This window comes from Scophthalmus maximus, chromosome 21 (assembly GCF_022379125.1).
Source record: "Scophthalmus maximus strain ysfricsl-2021 chromosome 21, ASM2237912v1, whole genome shotgun sequence".
NCBI lineage: Eukaryota > Metazoa > Chordata > Actinopteri > Pleuronectiformes > Scophthalmidae > Scophthalmus > Scophthalmus maximus.
This window is the reverse complement of record NC_061535.1, coordinates 15,944,387-15,969,230: the sequence shown is the minus strand read 5'-3', so window position 1 is coordinate 15,969,230 and position 24,844 is coordinate 15,944,387. Positions and strand designations below refer to the sequence as shown.

The following is a 24,844-nucleotide window of genomic DNA, read 5'->3' as shown; positions in this document are numbered from 1 at the left end:
CGTCTGTGTGCTCACCTGTCTCTCTCTCTGCCCGTCTGTGTGCTCACCTGTCTCTCTCTCTGCCTGTCTGTGTGCTCACCTGTCCCCCTATCTGCCCGTCTGTGTGCTCACCTGTCTCTCGCTCTGCCTGTCTGTGTGCTCACCTATCTCTCTCTGCCCGTCTGTGTGCTCACCTGTCTCTCTCTCTGCCCGTCTGTGTGCTCACCTGTCTCTCTCTCTGCCTGTCTGTGTGCTCACCTGTCTCTCTCTCTTGGCAGGTACATCCTGGCAGCAAGCTCTCGGTCAGCTTGGCCTGGTGAGGTAAGAATGATGTCATGTGATGTGATACAGAGAGAGACAGGTGTGTGTGTGTGTGTGTGTGTGTGTGTGTGTGTGTGTGTGTGTTTGTGTTATATACCTGTTTTTCTGTCTCAGTCTGACAGGAAGTGATGCAGGATCTGCTGTGAGACAGTTGTTTCCAGATGTTGGCGTGTTGATTGTCAGTTTGTTGACCTGGAGGCTGATCGTGAGACTGAACGCTGACATACACACACAGGTAACATACACACACACACACACACACACACACACACACACACAGACACACACACACACACACACACACACACACACACACACACACACACACACACACACACACATGAAGGAGGTGTAATCATGTTAAGGTTCCTCCTCTTGTTTCTTAACAAGGTTTGATTTCTATTAGCTTGAAACTCAGTAAGATGTTTATTAACCAAGTCCTCACAATGTGATTGTAACACACACACACACACACACAAACACACACACACACACACGCAAACACACGCAAACACACACACACACACACACACACACACACACACACACACACACACACACACACACACACACACACACACACACACACACACACACACACAGGGTGTATTGATTAGGTTTCGGGTTCGTTCTGTTGGGGTTTGTCCTTTAACATGAAACCAGAGCAGCAGATTATGGAGCTCCAGATTTCCTGCTCCTCCTCCTCACTTGTCTTCATCACTGTCACTGGAACAGACGAAGACGTACACACACACACACACACACACACACACACACACACACACAAAGTCTCGGTGTGTATTGATTAGGTTTGACGGACCAGCAGTTTATTAGAGAGTAACTCCGTCGTCTTCCTCCTGTTTCAACCTCAGCATCAGCAGGAGGAGGAGGGGGACTCTGTGCTTGGAGAGGAGGAAGAGGAGGAAGAGGAAGAAGAGGAGGAAGAGGAGGACGGAGGCAGAAACAGGGTTCTGGTTGAACTGGAGTCACTGTTCTGTAAAACCAGGCAGATGATTGGAAACATGACGACGACTGGAGGGAAAATTCTGCTGACGGTTCTACTGGGCCTGACAGGTAACTGTCAATCAAACAGTAGAAACAGTAGAAAGAGGAGGTGCTACCTGTTGACTGAATGTTGTCCCCCCCTCCAGGTATCATGTTCCCCTCCCTCTCCTCCCTCCCCTATCTTCTCTGTTTCCAGCTGTTGTGTACCTGGTGGGCGTGGTCAGGTCAGATCCCACCCCTCCTCTTCAGGTGTGTGTCTGTGATGTCACTGCTCTACTCCTCCTCCCACTTCCTGATCCTCTACTGCTACCAACTGCCCTCATTGCAGGAGGCGTGGCCTTCCAACCAAACCTCCACCAGGTAACAGCCATCCATCAGATAACAGCCCCCCACTTCCTCCTGATATGATGATTGATTATTGATTATTGGTGGTTTCCTCTGCAGTGTGTTTGGCCTGGTGCCCCTGGTGTTGGTGGACTGCGCTGCCCCCTGGAGGCTGCAGATGAACACGGAGCTCAGCTGGTTTCACTTCAGTAGTCCTCTGATGATGCTGCTGCTCTTTCACACTGTAGCCTGTCTGTGGAGGAAGCAGGTGAGGATGATGTCATGACTACACTGTGATGATGTCATAGAGGTTCGTAATTATCAGGATGAGTCAGATTTCCTCAGATCTGGTTGGCTGACGGGTGTCGCCTATTTCTTTAGCTGATCGGTAGAGACGAGCGGCGGGACGTAGAGAGGTTGGTGTCGGCAGGCAGCCAGAGCAGTGACATCATAACTGCCACCAGCGACCTGAGTGATGAGGTCATCACTGACATCACAGCAGGGAGGCGGAGAGAGCTGTGGAGGAGGGCTCACGATCGACCCGAGTGCAGAGACGTATGGAGGAAATAGCAAATAAATGTTTGATCAGAGTTAATCAATAATCTGATCAGTGACTCTCAGGAAACCATCTCTGTTCGGCAGGTGCTGTTATCCTCAACCAATGACAGCCCCTCAGACTATTTTGCCCCGCCCACACAAAGCACTGCCATGGGATTGGATGTTAACTCTGGACCTAACTATTCTCTCAGCCAATCAGGTGAGTGTTTGGTTTGAGGCCAGATGAGCTGAAAAGCGGACTTTAGATTCCCATCATGCATTTCAACATATAGCTTTACAGTATGTCATCAACTTATTAAAAAAGAATCCATATTTGTATTTATAACTATCAGACAGATGATTTCACTCGCTGACAATGTTTCATCTTTGAGTCTTGTTCCGAACACTTGAGGGTTGGGGGTTGAGGAGGTGACGACGGACACCTTCTCTCCAGGTGTAGTTTCACCGTCTGACCCGTTGTTTCATGACGCAGACACGTTGGAGACCTGTGTTTTTGAAGATGATGACTGGGAGGAGGAAGAGGAGGAGCCGAGGCGGGAGGGGGGAGGAGTCAGTGCGGCCTCCGTGGCGTTCAGCTTCCTCCTCAAACAGAGTTACATCTGTGCCCTGATCTCCATGATGGCCTGGTCCATCACATACGTGTCCTGGCTGACCTGTGTCCTGCTGCTGTGGTCATGTGTCCTCTGGATGATGCGAGAGCGTCGTCGCTACACGTTGATGTCATCGCCATGGCTGGTTGCCTATGGTAACTTGCTGGTCATCTTGCAGTACATCTACAGCTTCCCCCCCATCCAGGAAGTCCCTGGACTGTTCCCAAGGAAGGACGCCCCCTGTAGGGAGCTCGCCTCCAAGGTGCTACTACTGCAGTATTACTACTAATCCTTCTTCAGTATTACTACTCCTACTGTAATATTACTACTACTACTGCTACTTCTAATAATAGTGTCATATTACTACTACAGCTACTACTACTGCAGTATTACTACTAATCCTACTGCAGTATTACTACTCCTACTGTAATATTACTACTACTACTGCTACTTCTAATAATACTGTCATATTACTACTACAACTACTACTACTGTAGTATTACTACCACCACTGCTACTTTTAATAATACTGTGGTATTACTACTACTACTACTACCACTGTAGTACTACTACCACCACTGCTACTTCTAATAATACTGTGGTATTACTATTACAACTACTACTACTACTAATCCTACGGCAGTATTACTACTACTACTGCCGTATTACTGATACTACTACACAACTACTTCCCAAATTAACCTGTTGTGGGATGAATAAAGGAATATTTTATCCCTTATGACTACAACTACAGTGTGGCTTGTTACCACCACTACTTTACTACATCTATACTATTGTACTACTAATACTACTGTGTTACAACTTCTACTACTACGTCTCTCTGCTTATCATAATGATTGATTATATTTATACTGGCTATATTCAATGTGAATATTAGAATGTTTAATCTGATTACAATGAATAAATCATCATATGTTTAATCTGATTGAATATAATCTGATGATCATGTGTTTAGCGTGATTATTAATAATCTGAAGCTCAGATCTGTTGTTGCAGTTGTTGTGTCTTCTGACCTTCTGGCTGCTGCTGCGTCAGACACTGACGGAGAGAAGAGACAGACAGACCGATTCAAACCTGTCTGTCATCACTGTTCATGTGGAGGGTAAGAGACCCGTCTGTCTGATTACCCATCTGTCTGTCTGATCACCTGTCTGTCTGATCACCTGTCTGTCTGATCGTCCAGAGGATCAGAGAGTCTGCTCTCATGATCTGCAGAAGAAGGAGGCGGAGTCATATGAGGAGCTGCTGCTCCTGGGGGGAGGAGAAGGTGGAGTTCAGATGGTTGCTGTGGTAACCAGGATGTTTGTTAAATACTGGATCTACGTCTGTGGAACAATGTTCTTCTTCGTTAGTTTTGAGGGAAAAATCGTTCTCTACAAAGTGATCTACATGGTCATGTTCCTGTGCTGCGTCGCCCTGTACCAGGTAATACTGCAAGTACTGCAAATACAACTACTAAAATACATTGCTACTACTGGTACCACTGATGCATGGCTGAGCAACAGGTACAACTACAAGTATTACTGCTCCGTTGCTCTGTACCGTACAAGTACTGCGTGTTACTACTACATGTACTTCTGGTACTATGACAGCTGGACGATGAATCTCATCATCCAATTCTATGGATTGTGGCAGTGGGTGGGGCTACTGTTTGGTTTGGATCACTAATTGGACATTTGAAATGATGAGTCATCAGAGATGAATCAGCCTGATTTGTATTATCTAATCTACCTGTCTCTCTGTCCCCGTCTGTCTACTCATAGTTGAACTATGAACGCTGGCGTGCCTTGCTCAGGGGTTTCTGGGTAGCTGTGGTGGTTTACTCCATGCTGGTTCTGATCCTGGTCTACACCTTTCAATTTCCCTCATCCCTCCACACCTGGAGTTACTACACTGGACTCAGCACACACAGGTACACAAGCAAACACACACACACACACACACACACACACACACACAGATACAGGTACATACACACACACACACACACACACAGGTACAGGTACACACACGCACACACACACACAGACACAGGTACGTACACACACACACACACACACACACACACACACACACACAGGTACACAAACACACACACACTCAAGGCTCATTAGATTAAGGTCTGAGATATTCTCGGTTTTTAACCACGTATTCACGTCGTCGATCAGATGAGTCGTGACGGTAACTGTTCACATACTGTTACTGCAGTTCTCCACAAGAGGGCAGCACAGAGCTCAGACTGTACACAACTTATGGATTTACACTGTACACTGATTGGTTGTCATGAATGTGAGTTGTTAGGTTGTTTCTCTGTTTCTAATGTTTCCAATGTCTCTCTGACTTTCCAGGCTGGAGGATTTTGGCTTGGAGAAGTTCTCGGTTCCTGTTCTCTTCACTAGGATCTTAATTCCTGCTGCATTCTTACTGGTGCTCAGACGAACTTCTACAGTACAATCGCAGTAACTGCTTCTCATGATCATGACATGTTACTGTTGTTTTCTTTGTTCTGCAGGTGTGTATTGTTCACCTGCATTATTTCCATGAGCCGTTCCTGCAGCTGACCGACCTGAAGACTGTGGTGGATACACATAACAGCACCATCACCAGGTAACACGCTTACCTGTGGGTCAGGGTGGCTGCTCTCCTGTCCAATCAGTGTCCAGATACCCTGATTCTGTCTGGACAGCCAAAGCTCTCGGATGTTCACCAGACCTCGGCAACTGGTCCATAGACCTCTGCAACTGGTCCATAGATCTCTGCAACTGGTCCATAGACCTCTGCAACTGGTCCATAGAGCTCTGCAACTGGTCCATAGAGCTCTGCAACTGGTCCATAGATCTCTGCAACTGGTCCATAGAGCTCTGCAACTGGTCCATAGAGCTGTGCAACTGGTCCATAGAGCTCTGCAACTGGTCCATAGAGCTCTGCAACTGGTCCATAGATCTCTGCAACTGGTCCATAGACCTCTGCAACTGGTCCATAGATCTCTGCAACTGGTCCATAGATCTCTGCAACTGGTCCATAGATCTTGACAACCGGTCCCCAGATGTCCACAACTGGTCTCCAGACCTCGGCAACTAGTGCCTAGATTTCTGCAACTGATCCCCAGACTTCTGTAACTCAGATTATGGTTGGGAAATTTAGAGTCGACTGTGTCTGGTCATTCTTTCCCTGAAGGAAATCTGACTCTCCTGCTTCCACCTGTGCCCACCTGTCTCACTCTTACTTATCTCTCACTCTGCAGGTTGGTCCACTCTGATGGCAGCCTGGTGGACCTGTCAGTGGGAGGAGTTCCTCAGGGCCTGCTGGAAAAAGAGAAGAGAAGAGGACGGAAGGAGAGACAGGTGGAGACACAAGACAAGTGGATAAAGGAGGAAGAGGATGAACATTACCCCTGCATGTTTGACAGGGAATCCCTGTCGGACCATATCCCTGGTAAACACTGCATCGTCACACCTGAGTCCGAGGGGCTGAGTGTGAAACAGGAAGCAGACTTTGGTGTGTCCTCCTCAGTGCTGGTCTCCTGGAGGTTGGTTGTGGATCGTCTCTCTGTGTTGTTCCTACGCCTCCTCCTCTCCCTGCAGCGCCTGCAGCGCCTCCTCTGGTGGCTTTTGGAATTACACATCGTCAAGATCGTCTCTTCCTACATCATCTGGGTCTCTGTGAAGGAGGTCTGAGTCTGATCTTGTCTCTGGTGACACAACCTGTCTATCTGAATGCCTGTAGATGTCTCTCTGACTAGTCTGATTGTGCCTGTCTGTCTCTCTCTCTCTTTAGAAGTGTGTGTTTAACTTGTCTCTTTCTGTTCAGAAGTGTGTGTTTAACCTGTCTCTCTCTCTTCAGGAGTGTGTTTAACCTGTCTCTCTCTCTTCAGAAGTGTGTTGAACCTGTCTTCCTCTCTTCAGAAGTGTGTGTTGAACCTATCTCTCTCTTTTCAGGTGTGTGTATTTAACCTGTCTCTCTCTCTTCAGGTATGTGTGTTTAACCTGTCTCTCTCTCTTCAGGTGTGTGTGTTTAACCTGCTCTTCGTGCTGTGTGTGGGCGTGGCTCTGCCCTGCAGGGCGTGGCGCCCCCTACTTTCAGTAGTCTGTACAGTCTGGACGTGTGTGGTGACCGTCTGTAAGATGTTGTACCAACTCAACATCGTTCAGCCAATGAGATACTCGGCCAACTGCACCATGGTAATCATGGTAACAACATCCTAACTGTCTGCCTGTACAGCTGTGTATCTGTGTCTGACTAGTCCGTCTCTGCAGCCAGAAAACTCCAGCACCGACCTGTCTCATTCTGCTTTGTACTCCGGTCGTGTTGACCCCGCCCAGTGGGTGGGGCTTCGCAAGACAGACGGAAAACTGCTTGACTACCTGCGGGTGAGGAGTGACATCATCACAACTGAATGGATTTCCCCAGAACTAGTACACCGTGTACTCTGTACATCACTCAGGTGTAGTACACTGTGTACTCCGTGTATCACTCAAGTGTAGTATATGTGTATTCCGAACATCACTCAGGTGTAGTACACCGTGTACTCTGTGTATCACTCAGGTGTAGTACACTGTGTACTCTGTGTATCACTCAGGTGTAGTACATTGTGTACTCGTTATACACACATGTAGTACACTGTGCTGCTGTTAGCATCATTAACGAAGCATCGTGCTAACTCGTCTTCTTCTTCACAGCATAACCTGATGATATTAGCGCTGTTAGCATTCGAGGTGACCATTTACCGACACCAGGAGCTTTACCGCCTCCGCCGTAAAATAGTCCCGCCCCCCACCAGAACACTGTTTCATGACATCACCAGACGTCACCTGGACGACAACGTTCTCAGCTGCATGAAATACTTCTTCAACTACTTCTTCTACAAGTTTGGACTGGAGGTGAGACATGTTCATGTTGGCATAGCAACAAGCTAACTTGGTGATGATTAAAAACATCCCCATGTGACCCCTCAGACCTGCTTCCTGTTGGCCGTAAATGTGATTGGTCAGCGGATGGATCTGTTCGCCGTAGGCCATGCCTTTGGCCTCATCACTGTCCTATCACGTCGCAGCAGGAAGTGCATTGCCTCAGTGTGGCCCAAATACTGCTACTTCCTGTCCGGGTTATTGTGTTTCCAGTACGTACTGTGCATCGGATTCCCTCCTGCTGCCTGTCAAGGTACAGACTCACCTGTAGACAAAGTGCTGGGATTAGGTTTTTGAGTAGGTAACTGTGTCAAGGATTTTATTCTGAAAGGATAAAGAAAGCTCTAGAATGTGGATGGAGCCAAGCTAACAGTTTCCCCCTGCTTCCAGTCTTTGTGCTAGGCTAAGCTAACAGTTTGTTGTAAATGTAACATTTTGTCTCTTACACATTGAATTTGAGTCTCTGTCTGTCAGAATATCCGTGGAGACGTCCGTTCTCGAACATGGACTCCAACGTGGTGAAATGGCTCTTCCTCCCTGATCACCTGACACCACCAAACCCACTCTTCCTCCTCTGTAAGATCATCATCATCATCATCAACAGATAACACAATGTTAAATCAAAACCTTGAGATTAAATCAGAGAATAAACCTTGAAAATTATTTGTAAATATAAAATATTTTTAAAAAAAGTAAATTTATTTACTCAGCCAGACGTAGACTATAAAAGAAACAAAATCTAAATCAAAATGATAATGAAAATAACATAAAACAGCTGTTAAAATCCAAGTGTAGGTTTGATTGTGCACTGAGGGTAACTGACCCTAACCTGAGAAGACAAATGCATTACGGACCTTTCAGACGACTTCCTGCTCCTCCTCGGGGCGTCGCTGCAGCTGCAGGTATTTGAGGAGGAGCTTCAGTCCTCTGTTCAGATCCTCGCAGGAGACAACAGCGAGCTGGACGGAGATGATGGACAGATCTGTGATCTCATCAGACGACTCCGGCTCAACACAGTCCCTGACTTCATGTTGTGCAGGTACACCCGGTCCTCCTGTCTGTCCACACGTCTGTTCACCCGTCTGTCCACCTGTGTGTCTCTGACCACTCTTTGTGTCCAGGTCTTACCTGGACATGATGAAGGTGATCATCTTCTGCTACATGTTTTGGTTTGTCCTCACCATCATTTTCATCACCGGGACAACCAGGTGAGTGGGTGGGGCCACACTTACCTGGATCATTTTTTCAAAGTCAAGTATCCAGAACAAAATGGTTGAACTCTTTTCTGGTCCAGGATCAGTATCTTCTGTATGGGTTACCTGGTGGCCTGTTTCTACTTCCTGTTGGTGGGCGGAGACCTGCTGCTCAAACCAGTCAAATCCATTCTGGTGTACTGGGACTGTCTGATTGGCTACAACGTGTTTGTCATCACCATGAAGAATATTCTGTCGGTGAGACACGTCCTCCGCCTGCTCATCATCATCATCATCATTTCCATTACTCATGTTTTTCCTCCCTCCCTGTCTCTCTCTCTCTGTCTGCCTGGCTGTCTCTCTCTCTGCCTGTCTGTCTCCCAGATCCTGGCATGTGGATTCATCAAATCTTTGGTGTGGAATCATTGTTGGCTGATTCAGCTCTTCAGTCTCGCCTGCACCATCAAAGGATACACCAAACGTATGTAACCTATCTTTACTACCTGTCTGTCTGTCCACCTATTTTTTTTCCTGTCTAACTTTCTATGCTTCTGTCTGTTGTCAGCGGAGCAGCAGAGCAGTAAACAGTGTGAGTTGCCTAGTGACGAGGCAGGGATCATCTGGGATGGGGTCTGTTTCTGTTTCCTGTTGCTGCAGCGCCGAGTCTTCAGGAGTCACTACTTCCTGTACGTTGTGCTGGACCTGCAAAATACACAACTACTGGCCTCCAGGTACACACTCGCAACACGCATGTCGAATAACACACATTCAGTCACCTAGTCACATGGCGTTCATGTGTGTGTGTTTCAGGGGGGCGGAGCTCTTCGAGGCATCGACAGTGAAAGCTGTCAGAGCGAGACTGGAGGTGGAGAAGACGTCCATGGACCTGCTGAAGAGACAGTGAGAAACACACAGGGCTGCAGTAAAGTCCAGGACTGGTCTGACCTGGTCTGATTGGGTCTGACCTGGTTGGATCTGGTCTGACCTGGTCTGACCTGTGCATCACTTCCTGTCTGTCTTTCCTTTAGGATGGAGAGAATCAAGTCCCGACAGCAGAAGTTTCGCAGAGGGAAAGAGAAGATGTTGAGCTTGACACAGGACAGCTGCCACATTGACATCTGTTGTCATGGTAACACGCTACACAGCTGCCACACTGACATCTGTTGTCATGGTAACACACTACACAGCTGCCACAATGACGGACTGTAGACTAACATCTGTTGTCATTGTAACACAGGTGAAGAAAACAAGAAGGATCAGCAACAGAAGAACTGGTGGAGACCCTGGGTTAACCACGCCTCCAGTGAGTCACATGACCTCTGACATCATCAAACCCACCTGCCACACCCACTTTTAGTCTGTTACTGTTCCTGTCTGTCTGAACGTCTCTGTCTGTCTGTAACTGTCTGTCTGTCTGAACCTGTCTGTGTGCAGTGGTGAGGAGTGGTGACTACTACCTGTTTGAGACCGACAGTGAGGAAGAGGAGGAGGAGGAGGAGAAGATGGTGGAGGAGAAGGAGGAAGAGGCCAATGAGAAATCTGCCTTCCAGGTGAGTGAAGGTGCTGCAGCGCCACCACTGGTAACAGGCTGTAAATGAAATACATTTACACATTTCATTTAATATTTTTAAATTTCTAGTTTTTTATGAATTTTTATTCCAATAATAAAGTTAGGGTTAGGGGCTAACCCTAACACCCCCCCCCCCCGATCATCGTCAGACAAATGACTCAAATATTCTATTTTTATTTATGGTTCGCTTGTAATTAACGATGCGTCTCTTCCACGTGAACACGCTCGCGATCCGATGAGACCAATGTAGTTCAGGTAATCAGGACAATGTTTGTTGAACTCACGGAGCAGTTCAGGTCTGTGATGTGTGGTTCAGAGTCACGACTGCAGAGGAGGAAGATGAGAGGAGATCCAAACAAAAAACTGACAAGAACTCAAATATGGAACCAAAGAACCAAACGGAGGAGAGGAAACGTGTGAAGAGCGCAGAGCCTGAACCCAACAGGTGAATCACATCAGGACAGGGGCCGCCCAATCACAGAGACAGGAAGTAAAACAAGCTAAGACACACAAGGAAATACATTTCAAAGTAAAACAGGAAAAAAGCTAAAAATCCCAAAGAATTGAAATACAAATTTAAAAATCCAAAGTCCAAACACAAGGAGATAATAAATAATAATAATAAATAATTAATAAAGTCTGAAGGGCAGAAAACTGAAGTACAAATCAAGTTCAAATCGAATATCAAAAGGTCATAAGATGTATATATCTCTATATATATATATATAGAGATATATCAAAGATGAATGAAAAGTGAAAGGAAGGTGAGAGGAGACGGTTGGTCCAGAGTCCGGAGCTCTGAGATCAGCAGGCCAATGAGAGGCGAGTGATGGACACAGTAATATCACAAGGTGTGAAGTGAGGGAGGCTGACGAAATGATGAAGACCATGTGTTGTGGTGGAAAGTCCAGGACAGTTTCAAATGTCAGACAAGAACACGAACCGGAACATTCAGTGTGTCATGTATCATTGTTGTCCTGATGAACTGATGTTGTCTTGGCTGCAGTTCGTCTACCACGCCTGGATCACAGACTCCAGAACAGCAATGAGAGCTCGCAACGACCAAAAGAAACTCTGGGGGAAACGAAGGAGCAGGAAAGAGGAGAAGAAAGGAGGTGTACTTCTTTCTTTTGATAAAAACAGGAGTGAAACATGAATGAACAGGTCACTGGGTCGAACACAGTGGTCTCATGAATCAACGACCCACAATCAGTTTTCACTTGTTCTAGTTACTGAGTTTATAATGAGGTGATCACAGTGTTGTCCACACGGAGTCAGTTGTAGAGTTGTGTGTCATCTGCATAGTGGTGTTACCTGAACCAACCACTTACCTGTGACTCCTCCTCTTCAGCAGCTGGAGGCATAGAAGTGACGGAGGAGACGGAGGAGGACAGAGAGGAGGGACCAGGTCAGAGGTCTCAGATATAATCTCTCCTTGTGTTGGTGAATGAAGAGGACGACTCTCTAACATGATGTTGTGTGTTTCAGACACAGTGTTGCATCGGTTCTCAAACACACTGCGGTTCTGCTGGGTTCTGCTGTCGGCTCTGCTCGACTCTCTGACTGCCTGGCTCAGCGGCTTGTGTCAAGAGCACATCGACATCTCCACCGTCCTTCGCATTGAGCACTGCATGTTAACACAACAGGCCAAACAGGTACACACTCGGAACACACACTCGGGACTTCACTCGTGTGAACTAGAACCTGCTTCATGTTTATTTTGTCTTTTACTTGAACAGGGGAATCTGCCCACCAGAGAGGCAATCAACATTTACTATCAGGAGCAGATGATGAACACGTCCAGAGAGTCAGGTCTGGACTACAGTACCCAGGATGCTGAGGGGCAAGCCTCAGCAGTGAGTGGACAGGAGGAGGGAGCGAATGAAGAGGGAGTAAGTCCTGATACAGACGAAGAAGGAGCTGCAGGTCGAACAGCAGAGGAGAAACCAAGTGCAGAACCAATGTCGAGAACAAATGATGAGGAAGATCCAGATCTGAAACAAGATCCAGAGCCAGAATCAGGATCTGGTCCTGATCAACCTGATGAAATCTTAGGAGCAGCAGACGCTTCAGGATTAGAACTAGAGACAGTTCCAGAAAAAGAAGTCCCAGAATGCACGGCGGCTAAAAACAGCCAGAGATCACGACCCAAACTGTCCAGGATGGAGAGGGTCCAATCTCTGTTGTGTCTGTCGGCATCAGAGGAAGAAGAGCTGAGTCGGACTCACAGGTCGGTAGAAACATTATTAATAAAGACATAACACCAATGTGTCAAATAAACAAGTGACTCCAATGATGTGGACACCAGGAGGTATCATGATACTTATGTAACATGAGGTTAGCTTAGCATTAGTCAGTTAGCTGTATTAAGTGTCTTTCTGTCTGTTTGAACAGTTGTGAAGATTGGAACCAACAACATCCTGTTGACACACAGACAACACACACCTTCACCAGCGCCTCCTCCCTCCTCCTCCCGCCCTCCTACAGCCTCGCACTGGGGCTCGACCTCCGAGGGGAGGAGGGAGGGGAGGGGAGGGAGGGTGTACAGAGGAGAAGGGCGGGGGGGGAGGGGCTGTTGGTTCAGACTCCGGGGGAGACTGGTGACTTCCTGTCTGACTCAGCCTCCACTTCCTGTCCTCTAGCATCGCGCACCCAGGAGCTGACAGCGAGCGAGCTGCTGAGGAACAGGTGAGGACGGGTGAGTCACAGATCCGTCACCTGTCACCTGCTGCTGATTGACACTTCTGTGTTTCAGGACTTTCTACAATGAAGAGCTGGAGGCATCAGACCGTTTCTATGGAAACCAGCCACAGCTGCTCACGCTGTGCTATTCCCTCTACAACATCCTGGCAGCAAGGTAAACTCCACCCACCTGCTTCTTCCCATCGTCAGAGTCTCCTGATGATTATTCTTTATGTTTCAGATACTCCTGATGATTATTCTTTATGTTTCAGAGTCTCCTGATGATTAGTCTTTATGTTTCAGAATCTCCTGATGATTAGTCTTTATGTTTCAGAATCTCCTGATGATTATTCTTTATGTTTCAGAGTCTCCTGAGGATTCTTCTTTATGTTTCAGAGTCTCCTGATGATTCTTCTTTGTTTCAGAGTCTCTTGATGATTATTCTTTATGTTTCAGTCTCCTGATGATCTTTCTTTGTTTCAGAGTCTCCTGATGATTCTCTGTGAGACTGAATGACATTTAACTTTGAGCAGCTGAACAGACAAAATACAGGAAGTGTTTAGTGTAAAGATGAACTTACTGAAGCTCCGCCCACAGGTCGGAGACTGTGTGTTACCTGGTCATCGTTCTGAACCACATGGTGTCAGCCAGCTGTCTGACCTTGGTACTTCCTGTTCTGGTGTTTCTCTGGGCGATGCTGTCCGTCCCTCGGCCCAGTAAGACTTTCTGGATGACGGCCATCATCTACACCGAGGTTCATACCACAAACTTTATTGTTTTATGGATAACTGGTACTGATCCATCTGCCCAGTTGATGTTTGACCCGTCTTCCTGTCTGTGTCCTCAGGTTACCATCGTCATTAAGTATTTCTTCCAGTTCGGTTTCTTCCCATTTAACCAGAAGCTGGAGGTGGACCGGTCCAAACCGTTCCACCCTCCAAACATCCTGGGAGTGGAGAAGAAGGAAGGCTACGTCTTGTACGACCTGCTGCAGCTGCTCACTCTATTCTACCACCGAGCGACGCTCAAGGTACAAATCACTAAGTTATTCAACCACAGAGCTGAAGGTAGAAATCAGCTGACTCCTCCTCCACTGCAGTGCCACGGACTCTGGGACCAGACCGTTACCATGGATGCTGACGCTCTCGATCACCACAACAACCAGACTAACTACGCCGACTGTGCCTCCTCCAGCGATGTGGCCGACCCCGCCAACACACTGCGACGGCGAGGGAGGAGACGAACACACTCCAGCTCCACCCAGCTGCGCTCTCCTGCAGGTAGAATCAAACCAATGTTAACACAAGTATTTCACAGATTCTGGTTCCACACAGACATTTCTATAAATCAGAAATAAGAGTGGCTCAAGAATAATAGGTCCTTTTTGCTCAATAAATGTTTAATGAATGAGTTGTTGTTCTGGTGTCTTCAGGCAGTGTGAGTTCCAGACCTCAGCAGCCAGGAAAGTTTGATTTGTTGCTGGAGAAACTCAGAGAAGTTTCCATCAGAGCCAAACAGTTCTCTGTTAGCAGGTATGCTAAAACTGAAGCTAACTGTCCGATGAAAACTCTGTTTGTTGACAAACCCGTCACCAGATGATCCGTCTCTTTCAGGTGTTTGTCAGTTTACCGTCCCGTCTGTCAGTTCTTCAGAGCCCTCGTCCAACCAGAGTACAGCGCCGTCACAGACGTCTACGTCCTCATGTTCCTCGCCGACACCGTTGACTTCATCATCATTGTCTTTGGCTTCTGGGCCTTTGGAGTAAAGTTTGATTCACTAACCAAGTTGTTTATTGTTCAATCTGAGCTGAAACTTTGTTCATATTTGTGGATTTTATTCTAATGACTTTTAGAAACACTCAGCAGCTGCTGACATCACTTCCTCCCTCTCAGAAGATCAAGTTCCTGAAGCTTTCCTGGTGATGGTCCTGATCCAGTTTGGTCTGTCTACCTTTCTCACTGTCCACCAGTGTGTCTGTTGGTCTGTTTACCTGTCTCACTGTCCACCAGTGTGTCTGTTGGTGTGTCTACCTGTCTCACTGTCCACCAGTGTGTCCATTCACTGTTTGCCTGTCTCACTGTTTTTCACCTGTCTCAATGTCCACCAGTGTTTCTGTTTGTCTGTTTAGCTGTCTCACTGTTTTTCACCTGTCTCACTGTGTATCACCTGTCTGCAGGTACCATGGTGATAGACAGGGCTCTGTATTTAAGAAAGACAGTTTTGGGGAAGTTGGTTTTCCAGGTGATTCTGGTTTTTGGAATCCACTTCTGGATGTTTTTCATCCTGCCGACAGTCACAGAGAGGTAACAAGTTTATCTCTGTCGGGTTATTGTAACCCTGAGCCGATCAATAACTGTATATGAAGACAATCAATAACTGTATAAAGATGATCGATAACTGTATATAAAGACGATCACTGACTATATAAAGAAGATCACTGACTATATAAAGACGCTCTATAACTGTATATGAAGACGATCATTAACTGTATATAAAGACGATCACTGACTGTATATAAAGACGATCAGCAACTGTATATAAAGGCGATCACTGACTATATAAAGACGATCTATAACTGTATATGAAGACGATCATTAACTGTATATAAAGACGATCACTGACTGTATATAAAGACGATCACTGACTGTATATAAACACGATCAGCGACTGTATATAAAGACGATCACTGACTATATAAAGACGATCTAAAACTGTATATGAAGACGATCATTAACTGTATATAAAGACGATCACTGACTGTATATGAAGACGATCAGCGACTGTATATAAAGACAATCACTGACTATATAAAGACGATCACTGACTATATAAAGACGATCAGCGACTATATAAAGACGATCAGCGACTGTATATAAAGACGAGTTATGATGTGATGAGTTATTAGTTATGATGTGATGAATTATGAGTTATGATGTGTTGCCGTGTGTCTCCAGGCGTTTTAATCAGAACCTGGTGGCTCAGCTCTGGTACTTCGTGAAGTGTGTTTACTTCGGTCTGTCGGCCTATCAGATCCGATCTGGTTACCCAACACGCGTCCTGGGAAACTTCCTGACGAAGAGTCACAACTACCTCAACCTCTTCCTGTTCCAGGGGTGAGTCCACCTGTCTGCCTCTCTACCTGTCTGTCTGTCCGCCTGTCTGTCTGTCCACCTGTCTGTCTCCCTAACTGATTTTCTCTCGACCTGTCTGTCTGTACTGTGTCTTTACCTGACTATCTCTCTACCTGTCTGTCCACCTGTCTGCCTCTCTACCTTTCTGTCTGTCCGCATGTCTGTCTGTCCACCTGTCTGTCTCCCTAACTGATTTTCTCTCTACCTGTCTGTCCCTACTGTCTCTTTACCTGACTATCTCTCTACCTGTCTGTCTTCTTGCAGGTTCCGTCTGGTTCCCTTCCTGACAGAGCTGAGGGCGGTGATGGACTGGGTGTGGACTGACACCACCTTGTCTCTGTCCTCGTGGATCTGTGTGGAGGACGTCTACGCCCACTGTTTTGTCTTAAAGTGCTGGAGGGAGTCTGAGAAGGTACGAGAGTGTGTGTGTGTGTGTGTCTGAGAAGGTACGAGAGTGTGTGTGTGTGTGTGTGTGTGTAGCATATTTATGTTGTTGTGTACTTGTACATGGAGGAACCTGTGTGTATTTGTGTGTGTACTCAGAGGTACCCTCAGCCTCGCGGTCAGAAGAAGAAGCGGGTGGTGAAGTACGGGATGGGCGGTCTGATCGTTCTCCTTCTGATCTGTATTGTCTGGTTCCCGCTGCTCTTCATGTCGCTCATCAAGTCTGTGGCCGGAGTCGTGAACCGGCCGCTCGACATCTCTCTGACCATCACGCTTGGAGGCTTCCAGGTGAAAACACCTGTACTGCAGTAGTATTGATTACAGTATTAGTACTTTAATACTAATATTAGCAATACTATTAGCATTACTATTAGCAGTACTATTAACAGTACTATTAGCAGTACTCGCAGTACATGTTGTTGTCTTTTACAGCCGATCTTCACGATGAGTGCGCAGCAGAATCAGCTCGGAGATCTGACTGAGGAAGACTTCAGCTCTTTCATCAGCTCTTACAGTTACACGCCTGTAAGTTCTCCACCGAGTAGAAATGAGTAAAGTACTCTGTAGCTTTCACTCGTGCTGTTACTCTGTTGCCTGTGTTTCCCAGAGTGCCTTGCAGTTCTTGGAGGCGTACACGCGTGAGGACGTGACAGTGGCGGAGCTGCAGGGCAGCAGCAATTCTCTGTGGACCATCAGCCCCCCGAGCAGGACGTACCTAAGTCAGGTGCTCAACCTGGACCACTTCCCCCTCACCGTCTCCTGGACGGTTCAGAGGTCAGCTGACTCTCCTGATCAATAATCAATCATCACTTCTTCTCTCATCACTTCACGTACAAGTAGCAGTAGTCATAGTAGTACAAATAATAGAAATATAAGTTGTAGGACAGGTAATGGCTGTATTACTACAAGTATTAGTTGCAGTAGAAGTGGGATTTACTACAGTTGGTTAACCTCACTGATCATATATATATATATATATATATATATATATATATATATACACGTCTTTTTCTCTATGTTTATATCTGTACATAGTAGCTTAATGTTTATGTTCATCTTGCTAAGCACTGTCGACCTGACTGTCAATAAATCTGATTCTGATCGCTCGTCAGTAAAATGAAGTTTTCTAAAACAGGAACCTGAGTCTGGGGGCGAAGGCGGAGCTTGCGTCAGGTAAACATGTGACTTACCTGGATAATCAGACTCGTCTGGAGCTTATCGAGCTGCTGAACGGGACCAGGACACTTCCTGTGTGAGTGGGGGGGTTATGAAAGTATGCAGAGTTACATACATGTGACAAACACATATTTTATATAGTACTACTCATACTACTGTTGCCATGGTAATAATATTCATTGTGGAAATGCTTGTTTCCAGGGTGATACAGGAAGTGTTTCCATGTTTTATCCGAGCTCCCAGCGACTCCAACGCCAAACCCATCGAACAGCTTTACGCAGGTTTATATATTATCTATTATCTATATATATATTGATTATATTTCTTTATAGTCCTCTCCTCCAATCAACGGGCTTCTCTATTCTCTTGTCAAATCAGATGAGCACTACAAGGACATCTTGCTGGCTCTGGAAAGATCGACCAATCAGAGTAGAGAAATCCAGGAGTGGTGGATCGTCGACCAACCAGCTGCCAGCTTGGTGCCAGTTCAGGGTGGGGCTTTGCTGACTGACAGGAGGGAGGCGGGGCTTCAGCTGTTTGTGTTCAGTGATAAAGTCAGTCCTCCAAGTCTCGGCTTCTTGGCTGGATACGGGTAACTATGACCTCCGAGTACAGGTACTGCAGTACTATGACCTCCAAGTACAGGTACTGCAGTACTATGACCTCCGAGTACAGGTACTGCAGTACTATGACCTCCAAGTACAGGTACTGCAGTACTAAGACCTCCGAGTACAGGTACTGCAGTACTATTACCTCAGAGTACTAAGACCTCCAAGTACAGGTACTGCAGTACTATGACCTCCGAGTACAGGTACTGTAGTACTAAGACCTCCGATTACAGGTACTGCAGTACAATTACCTCCGAGTACTAAGACCTCTGAGTACAGGTACTGCAGTACTAAGACCTCCGAGTACAGGTACTGCAGTACTATGACCTCCGAGTACAGGTACTGCAGTACCATGACCAACAAGATTTGGTATGAGAACAGACCCCCCCCTCTCCCCCCCAGCATCATGGGCCTGTACGCGTCGGTCGTCCTGGTGATCGGGAAGTTCGTCAGAGAGTTCTTCAGTGGGATCAGTCACTCGATCATGTTCGAGGAGCTGCCGTGTGTCGACCGCATCCTCAAACTGTGCACCGACGTCTTCCTGGTAACAGTCTGATTACTTTATCATCTGATCACTTTATCATCTGACTACTTTATCATCTGAATACTTTATCATGTGATTAATTTATTATCTGGTTACTTTTCATCTGACTACTTTATCATCTGATTACTTTATCATCTGATCACTTTATCATCTGACTACTGTATCATCTGCATACTTTATCATCTGATTACTTTATTATCTGGTTACTTTTTCATCTGTCTACTTTATCATCTGAATACTTTATCATGTGATCACTTTATCATCTGACTACTTTATCATCTGACTACTTTATCATCTGATCACTTTATCATCTGACTACTTTATCATCTGAATACTTTATCATCTGATTACTTTATTATCTGGTTACTTTTTCATCTGTCTACTTTATCATCTGAATACTTTATCATGTGATTACTTTATTATCTGGTTACTTTATCATCTGACTACTTTATCATCTGATCACTTTATCATCTGACTACTTTATTATCTGATCACTTTATCATCTGACTACTTTATCATCTGATTACTTTATCATCTGTTCATTTTATCATCTGACTACAGTTTTAGTATCTCATGTTTTAGCCGGCTCTGATTATTGCTCTGATAATCTGATTGGCTAACATGCTGTGATCTGATTGGCTGACATGTTCCAGGTGAGGGAGACAGGTGAGCTGGAGTTGGAGGAGGAGCTTTACGCCAAACTGATCTTCCTGTATCGATCACCAGAGACTCTGATCAAATGGACGCGACGCTGACTGAGCTCAACACGTGGTTCCTTCAACGTTCTTTAAATGTTTCTCAAGGAACCTCCAGGGGGCCTTCTCCAGACATTCTCCAGACGTTTGCCAGATGTTCCCCAGACGTTCTCCAGACGTCCTCCAGACACAACTGCAGAGAACAAAGGAATCAGTCACTTGAATGGGAACGTTTGTAGAATGTTGTTTAAGGTTGATTTGATGTGAGAGAAGGTTCTGGAATGTTTCAGGAACATTACCCGTTTGCTAGGTGACCAATAATAGCAGCTAAGAGGCGGAGCTAAGGCTGACAACCGTCTTCTGAAATCTGAACTGATCTCATTAAGAGTCACACAGCAGACAGTGCTATTGAAATATAGTATTAAGTATTGATAATTGATTATGAATCACTGCAGGGATATATATATATATATATATCACATCCTGGAAAACCTGGAATTATTTAATGGGATTTTCTAGTCAAGGAAAAGTTCTGGAAAACACCAAAAACAACAAGAGACTGAAACTGATGAAATAGTTTTACAGGACATTTTGAGCGACTTTGCGTGAAGGATCAATAACAACTCACAGATGTTTTCACTCTTTCGTCATGGCGACCCGTCACACCTGTGCTCAGGTGACAGGTGAGTCAGCGTACATTGTCCCGCCCTCACAGGAATCAGGGAGCTGTCAATCAACTCAGTGTGAACACGGCAACATATCGAGGAGAAAAAGTAAAAACGGCAACGAAACACTGGAATGTGAAGCAGTGAATATTTACTTCACGTCGCCACCTGGTGACAGGAAACTGGAATAATGTGTTTGTGATGTTACCTGTGAACTTTAGTGAACTTGTAAAAAAAAATAAAAGACGACAGTGATGATGTCACACTAGAGGAAACTCAATGTGCTTTATTGTGATTCGCTGATGAAAATGTGTTGTGCTTTTCACAGGTTCGTCTGTGGAGACGACTTCAGTTCTTTACTCAACGAGTCGTAGAACAAATTTTTTAAATCTGTTGTTTACTTTCATAACAAGTTCTGTTGGAAAATGAGTTTCTGAAAAGTTACTCTGGTGTGTGGAACTAAGTTTTCTCTCACTGAACTTTTAAATCAACAAGATGAAACTTATCAGTCAGTGAGCAGGTGAGGCGACAGGGGGCGCTGCAGCTCCCTGACAGTAACTAAGTCAGTGAGCAGGTGCGGCTGGAACTTGTTCCAGCAGCAGCTCTTCAGGTTCGGGAAGCAGAGGATCATGGGTAATATCCAGCGCTCAGCAGAGTAAATGAGCAGGTGAGGCAGCAGGGGTCCCTGACAGTTCCACAGTGATGATTTAAACACTGAATCCTTCCTGACGACGCTCTGTCCAATCACAACGAGTCCCAGGAGGAATCACATGCACATTTGGAGAATTCAATCAAATCTGCAATTTTCTGCTAAAAGTAAAAAATGAATGAGTTCTTTGGCAGCATGACTGACCCCTGACTGACCCAGTCCAACCAGACCTGCTGGACATCATGTCTGAGTTCCTCCACAAGAGGGGGCCAGTCACTTCAGCAAGGAACTACACTAATGTAGCAGAACCAGAACAGATGGATGGACCTCAGGTTCAGGGCCGGTGGTGGTGAAGATGTGAACACACACGTCCTCCTGTCCCAGAACTCACATGAAATTCAGTAAAAAAAACAATCTCCGTTCATCAGTTGATGTCATTCATGATGTCATGTATGATGTCATTCATTAATGTGGAAGACTTCTTATTGCTGCAACACGTTCAGTTGTTCACGAGTCCTTAAATCTTCACCGTCATCATCATCGTCAATCAGCTGTTTGATGAATGTCCGTCATGTCTGTGGAGAATCTTTGTGATGTCATTAAACGAGTCAGCTCCTGATTGGTCGTCCCGTCTCCTCCTCATCATGCGTCGGACCAGAATGCACCTGTGAGATCATCCTCAGCTTCTCCCTGTTGGAGTACTTCCTCTGTGATGTCACACGGTGTGATGATGTCATCTCAGTCGACTCAAACGACTCGTCCTCTCTGTTCGCGAGTTTACTGTAACCTATGACGACGCTCCCGCTGGGCAGGCTCCGCCTCCGGCCAGGAGGAGACAGCGCTGACGAGGAGTAGAGGAGGTGAGACAGGGAGGAGAGCGACAGGTGGGAGGGGGTGAGGGAGGAGGAAGAGTGGAGGAGCAGGGCCTGGGAGCCTCCTGGGGCCTCCCGCTGGAGACTGGAGGAACTACAGGACGGTCTCGGTGGGGGCGGGGTGGAGGAGCAGAGTGGGGGTGGTGGACATGCATCTCCCGCCTCCCCTCCTCGGCCCTCCCCCCTCCCCCAGCCCGTCCTGGCCCGGGACGAGTGCCTCCTGGGGGGGGCGGGGTGCTGCGGGTGGGAGGAAGAGGGAGGGGGGCTGAAGCTGGGGGGGAGGGAGAGTCTGTGGGAGGGAGGAAGGTCTGGAACAACTGGAATGTCTGGAACGTCTGGACGCTCCTGGTAGATACTGAACACCTGCTCCCGCCCCCCCCCATCCCCCCGGCTCCTCAGCGAGGTGGGGCAGGTGCTGGGTTTACACTCCAGGCTCTTTGATTGGACATAGTTCACGAGACCATTGAGGGGATTGGTGGAGGATAGGCAGGTGGAGCAGGAAGTGTTGGGTCTGCGGAGGCTATGCAGGTCGATGACGGTGGAGTAAATGTCCCGCAGGTTGATGACCTTTGTCTTCTTGTCCCGGTTCTCGTGCAGGACAGCGTTTGCACAGATGAAGAGGAAAATACCGATGCCCATGATGAGAGGACCAAAGACCTTCAGCCTATCAGAGGACAGGTACCTGCAGAGACAGTTAACACAACCAATCAGTGGACAGATACCTGCAGAGACAGTTTATCATTCCAAAAAAACACAGAAAGTAAATTCTGCCACTGGGACTTAATAAAGGACCAAGAGAACTTCCTGTAGAACCTCTTACAGAACCACCATGACCTACGACCTCAGTGGGGACAAGCAGAACCATCATCATCATCATCACCATCACCATCAGTGTGATATACTGAACTTTATTTGTAAAGCTCCGTTCACATCAATAAAACATTTACTGTTAAAAAAACAGAAAAGGTTCAAATAACAACAACAGTCATGAAGAGACACGAGAACAAGAACCAGATCTTTGTTTAGGCGTTAAGTTTGTTGAGGATGTTTTAAAAACTGAAACATCATCTGATCCCACTGGAATCTGAAGATCCATAATGTCCTCCGACAGGACCATTACATCCTAAGGAGACCAGGACCAGAACTCTATGATCAGACTTTACTCTTCACAACTGTTCATTGGCTGACGTCTGGACCTGATTCCCCTCTAGGATCACAAGAACCCTCTAACATCACAAGAACACCCTAAATGTCCCAAAGGATCACGTGTCCCTCGAGGGTCCAGTAAAACCTCCCAGTGACCCTGATGAGGACCTTCAGGACCAAAAGAACCTCCTGAAGGACCATTATCTTCCCCTGAGGTAACAGTAGATCCTCCTCAATGTCAATTACAACCTCCCGCAGGAACCTTAGAACCACAAGGCCCAGAAGAACCTCCTCAAAGAGTCACTGTTAGATAAGATGAGAGTTTATTCACCTGTCCAGAAAACCCTCCAGAAAGCCTTGTTGAAGTTCTCTGGTCCCGTTGACAGTTTCTGTCTGGTTCCAACTATCGTCACCTCCTCCTCTGTCTCTCTGGAGCTCCTCCCCCCTGGCTCCTCCTCTGTCTCTCTGGAGCTCCTCCCCCCTCTCTCCTCCCTAGAAGCAGTCAGACTGAAGTTCAACACTAATGGATTAAACCACTGCGTCAGGTTTAAGGTTCATTCCTGGGTTCGGTTCTGTGAGGTACCTGCATCCAGATCTCACCTGAGCGTCGGCAGGTGCAGGTGTAGATGACACTGAGGCCATCACAGTGCCCTCCTGTGGCTGAGCTCTGACAAACAGTCCGTCTCGAGGCCAGTAGCCCAGAGCGGCCATGACCGAGCCCACCAGCAGGACCAGGACACCAAGCGCCGCCACAAGACCCGATAACGAGCAGAGCTTCAACTTCCCCTTCACCACCACCACCTCACTCCTCCTGAGGGAGAGACATCATTACATCGTGTGTGTGTGTGTGTCTGTGTGTGTGTCTGTGTGTTACCTCTTCTTCTTCTTTTTCTTGTGTGTGTGTGGTTTGTGTCTCAGTGAGTCCTGTCGCCGGGCGTTGATCCGCAGGAGGCCGCCGGTTGCGATCATCACTATCCACCAATGAGACAGTGGCTCAGCAGGCTAACCCCTGCCCACCACCACTTCACCTGGACTTCCTGTAAGACAGACCGGTAAAGAGACAGACAGATATGAACAATCCTGAATACTGACAGAACAAATCAATACTGTGACATACTGATCAATACTCTGTATACATGTGTTGTATTGATTGAATTGCAGAGTATTGATCAGGTGGTGATTGATTAACTCTGAACAGTATTGACAATATTGATGATCAATACTTAGAAGTGATTCATATTAATAAGTCTCGATCAATACTATAGAGACAGACAGAGAGAGACAGACACTCAGACAGGCAGGCAGACAGACAGACAGGCAGGCAGGCAGGCAGCAGGCAGACAGACAGACATCATTAATAACAGATCTGTTCTCACTGTCGCAGCTGCTCCCGGTTCATGTTTCGTTTCTGATCCGACGTTTCTCTCTCCCTCTGTTCCTGCCTCTCTCTGTTTCTCCCTCTCTCTTCTGTCTCTGCAGTGGTGAAAATGAACGTTCTCCTTAACAGAGAGAGAGCGAGAGAGAGACAGGTTCCCACCTCTGACTCTGCTGAAAACACCTCACACAACCTGTTTGTCTGAAACCTGTCTCTCTCTCGACCTGGAGTGGATCCCCTGATCCTGGAGTGGGTGATGCTGATGTTGCTAAGAGACAGAGGCAGAGCAGCTCCGCAGCATCCGAGCCTCCGTACGTCAGACTGTGACTCCAATGATTCTCATCAAGTCAATATTAGTTCCAACTCTAACTACAAATCCCAAGGTGCAT

The 24,844-nt window shown here is 46.7% G+C and overlaps 2 protein-coding genes and 1 long non-coding RNA gene across 9 annotated transcripts in view; 1 reads left to right on the top strand and 2 right to left on the bottom strand.

The window, feature by feature from the left end:
• LOC118291431 overlaps positions 1-1,324 on the bottom strand; it is a 3,051-nt gene extending 1,727 nt beyond the window's left edge. Inside the window, exons 1-3 of one of the 2 annotated variants that reach the window (XR_004786665.2) lie at positions 1,121-1,324; positions 398-518; positions 238-292 (exon numbers count right to left, since the gene is read on the bottom strand). This is a non-coding gene — a long non-coding RNA (uncharacterized LOC118291431). The other variant, XR_004786664.2, reaches the window with a different exon arrangement.
• LOC118291417 (piezo-type mechanosensitive ion channel component 2) overlaps positions 1-20,688 on the top strand; it is a 25,678-nt gene extending 4,990 nt beyond the window's left edge. For 2 of the 6 annotated variants that reach the window (XM_035619673.2, XM_035619672.2), the window contains exons 5-55: positions 258-300; positions 415-535; positions 1,173-1,374; positions 1,452-1,665; positions 1,750-1,897; positions 2,011-2,184; positions 2,272-2,386; positions 2,660-3,039; positions 3,795-3,900; positions 3,982-4,223; positions 4,562-4,710; positions 5,147-5,225; positions 5,311-5,405; positions 6,043-6,469; positions 6,803-6,979; positions 7,055-7,168; positions 7,478-7,678; positions 7,754-7,958; positions 8,180-8,281; positions 8,567-8,744; positions 8,827-8,913; positions 9,000-9,156; positions 9,283-9,379; positions 9,464-9,629; positions 9,709-9,798; positions 9,927-10,027; positions 10,136-10,201; positions 10,333-10,448; positions 11,475-11,583; positions 11,820-11,876; positions 11,957-12,123; positions 12,208-12,698; positions 12,863-13,156; positions 13,224-13,325; positions 13,748-13,904; positions 13,998-14,180; positions 14,250-14,430; positions 14,583-14,682; positions 14,764-14,911; positions 15,003-15,090; positions 15,327-15,453; positions 16,105-16,263; positions 16,546-16,693; positions 16,825-17,013; positions 17,158-17,250; positions 17,333-17,499; positions 17,861-17,977; positions 18,103-18,182; positions 18,280-18,493; positions 18,912-19,053; positions 19,707-20,688. In XM_035619673.2, the coding sequence (XP_035475566.1) occupies positions 258-300; positions 415-535; positions 1,173-1,374; positions 1,452-1,665; positions 1,750-1,897; positions 2,011-2,184; positions 2,272-2,386; positions 2,660-3,039; positions 3,795-3,900; positions 3,982-4,223; positions 4,562-4,710; positions 5,147-5,225; positions 5,311-5,405; positions 6,043-6,469; positions 6,803-6,979; positions 7,055-7,168; positions 7,478-7,678; positions 7,754-7,958; positions 8,180-8,281; positions 8,567-8,744; positions 8,827-8,913; positions 9,000-9,156; positions 9,283-9,379; positions 9,464-9,629; positions 9,709-9,798; positions 9,927-10,027; positions 10,136-10,201; positions 10,333-10,448; positions 11,475-11,583; positions 11,820-11,876; positions 11,957-12,123; positions 12,208-12,698; positions 12,863-13,156; positions 13,224-13,325; positions 13,748-13,904; positions 13,998-14,180; positions 14,250-14,430; positions 14,583-14,682; positions 14,764-14,911; positions 15,003-15,090; positions 15,327-15,453; positions 16,105-16,263; positions 16,546-16,693; positions 16,825-17,013; positions 17,158-17,250; positions 17,333-17,499; positions 17,861-17,977; positions 18,103-18,182; positions 18,280-18,493; positions 18,912-19,053; positions 19,707-19,808 (7,967 nt within the window). In that variant the 3' untranslated portion in view covers positions 19,809-20,688. Of the gene's footprint in view, positions 1-257; positions 301-414; positions 536-1,172; positions 1,375-1,451; positions 1,666-1,749; positions 1,898-2,010; positions 2,185-2,271; positions 2,387-2,659; positions 3,040-3,794; positions 3,901-3,981; positions 4,224-4,561; positions 4,711-5,146; positions 5,226-5,310; positions 5,406-6,042; positions 6,470-6,802; positions 6,980-7,054; positions 7,169-7,477; positions 7,679-7,753; positions 7,959-8,179; positions 8,282-8,566; positions 8,745-8,826; positions 8,914-8,999; positions 9,157-9,282; positions 9,380-9,463; positions 9,630-9,708; positions 9,799-9,926; positions 10,028-10,135; positions 10,202-10,332; positions 10,449-11,474; positions 11,584-11,819; positions 11,877-11,956; positions 12,124-12,207; positions 12,699-12,862; positions 13,157-13,223; positions 13,326-13,747; positions 13,905-13,997; positions 14,181-14,249; positions 14,431-14,582; positions 14,683-14,763; positions 14,912-15,002; positions 15,091-15,326; positions 15,454-16,104; positions 16,264-16,545; positions 16,694-16,824; positions 17,014-17,157; positions 17,251-17,332; positions 17,500-17,860; positions 17,978-18,102; positions 18,183-18,279; positions 18,494-18,911; positions 19,054-19,706 lie in introns of those variants that run through there. The other 4 variants (XM_035619676.2, XM_035619675.2, XM_035619674.2 and 1 more) reach the window with 4 other exon arrangements.
• On the bottom strand, positions 20,680-24,844 carry tmem200ca (transmembrane protein 200C, genome duplicate a). The gene is made up of 5 exons (XM_035619699.2): positions 24,457-24,844; positions 23,955-24,117; positions 23,681-23,891; positions 23,412-23,572; positions 20,680-22,616 (listed from the first exon to the last, which is right to left on the bottom strand). The coding sequence occupies exons 2-5, from the start codon at positions 24,047-24,049 to the stop codon at positions 21,671-21,673; spliced, it is 1,413 nt and encodes a 470-aa protein (XP_035475592.1). The 5' UTR covers positions 24,050-24,117; positions 24,457-24,844; the 3' UTR covers positions 20,680-21,670.

Excerpts from the sequence above, each read along its gene's own strand:
- tmem200ca (XM_035619699.2), bottom strand. The coding sequence starts at position 24,049 with ATGATCGCAACCGGCGGCCTCCTGCGGATCAACGCCCGGCGACAGGAC. Across the intron at positions 23,573-23,680 it reads CTGCACCTGCCGACGCTCAG|GGAGGAGAGAGGGGGGAGGA; the intron begins GTGAGATCTGGA and ends GACTGCTTCTAG. Across the intron at positions 22,617-23,411 it reads CTGGAGGGTTTTCTGGACAG|GTACCTGTCCTCTGATAGGC; the intron begins GTGAATAAACTC and ends CTGTCTCTGCAG.